The 1,314-nt window shown below is 61.4% G+C and overlaps 1 protein-coding gene across 1 annotated transcript in view; it reads right to left on the bottom strand.

Moving 5' to 3' along the window:
- Positions 1 to 596: 596 nt before the first annotated feature.
- Positions 597 to 1,314, bottom strand: part of VASN (vasorin) — a 2,009-nt gene continuing 1,291 nt past the window's right edge. The window contains exon 2 of the mRNA XM_035889686.1: positions 597 to 1,312. Within this exon, the coding sequence (XP_035745579.1) occupies positions 597 to 1,312 (716 nt within the window). The remainder of the gene's footprint in view (positions 1,313 to 1,314) is intronic.

Here is a 1,314-nt window from a genome sequence, read left to right on the forward strand (position 1 = left end):
TGTACAATAGAGATTGATACAATCCTGAGTTAAAAAAAAAAAAAAAAAAAGAGTTTTCCCAGAAGAAATGGGAAATAACCGTGTATAAATATTCTCTCAGAGTTCTTAAAGCTTCAATTCCCGGTTTGCCTGCTCGGCGCTTCCTTTGGCCCGGGGGGGTCCCGAGGGTCCCAGCACCTCGGCCGGGCCTTATTGCTCACATCAGCTTCCAGGGAGTTGAGAGTCACGGGCCGTGCTCTGCTAAAGGACCCCTGTTACCAGCACGTGGACGTCCCTTAGCCGAGTCACCGGCAGCTTGCTTTTTAGCAGTAGCTAAAAAAAGCCCCCCCCAAACCCCAAATTAAAAAGCCCGCTCGTTCGCTACCCACGTTCTACGTAGAGTCACGGAAATCAAGGCACTGAGTGGTAAAATTAGTGTCTCCTCCCGAAGCGTGGCAGCAGCCTCTCGGAAATTGCACGTTTGGGGTTTTTCTGCCTTAATTCGGTTAACTCCTCGCCGTTTCTCGCCCCAGAGGGACAGGGCCGGGTGCCGCCGCTGGAGCTCAACCCTCCTCTGCCCGGGGCTCCCCTTGCCCAGCAGCCCCGTCCCACCTGGCTCAGAAATAGGAGGGTTTGAGCCCCGGGGTGTTGTTGTTGCTGGGGTAGTGCGACTGCATGAGCGGGACCTCGCACTCGGAGCCACCGGAAAGCATCGCCGCCTCCGGCACCTTGCGGCCGTGGCTGCTCAAGTCCCCGTTTTCCAGGCAGGCTTTCACCCCTTCCAGCTCCAGCGGGCTGGCGTCCACCCCGGCGCCGGCATGTGCCTTTGCCCGGCGGTGCCGACGGTAGTAGGTGCCAGCGGTCACCACCACCACCAGCAGCAGCACGGCGGCCAGCGCGGGGACGATCATCAGGGTCAGGTTGCTGTCCTTGTTCTGGGTGACGGGCGAGTGCTGCTGGTGGCTGCTCACCGGCAAGGTCTGCGCCTCGGCGCAGTGCTCCTCCTTGGAGACCTTCTCCCCCAGGGGCCCGATGCAGACGCGGTAAGTGCAGTTCGGCTTCAGCGCCCGCACCGTGTACTCAGAGAGCGAAGCCGGCAAACGCAGCATCACCGGCCGCTTGTCCGGCCCGGAGAGATTTCGGTAGCTCAAGCGGATGCCCTTCAGCTGCGCTTTGGACTGGACGTAGTTCTGCAAGTCCACTTTGAGGGAGGTGCTGCTGACCTGCGCGATGCTGATCCGCCGGCCTGGCGGCGGGGCCTGCGGGGCCGGGGGCGGCGTCGTCCCCCTCACCTCCGCCTGGCAGTACGCCCCGGTGAAGCCCTCCGGGCACAGG

Source organism: Egretta garzetta, unplaced genomic scaffold (genome assembly GCF_000687185.1).
Source record: "Egretta garzetta isolate BGI_Z169 unplaced genomic scaffold, ASM68718v1 scaffold372, whole genome shotgun sequence".
Classification (NCBI taxonomy): domain Eukaryota; kingdom Metazoa; phylum Chordata; class Aves; order Pelecaniformes; family Ardeidae; genus Egretta; species Egretta garzetta.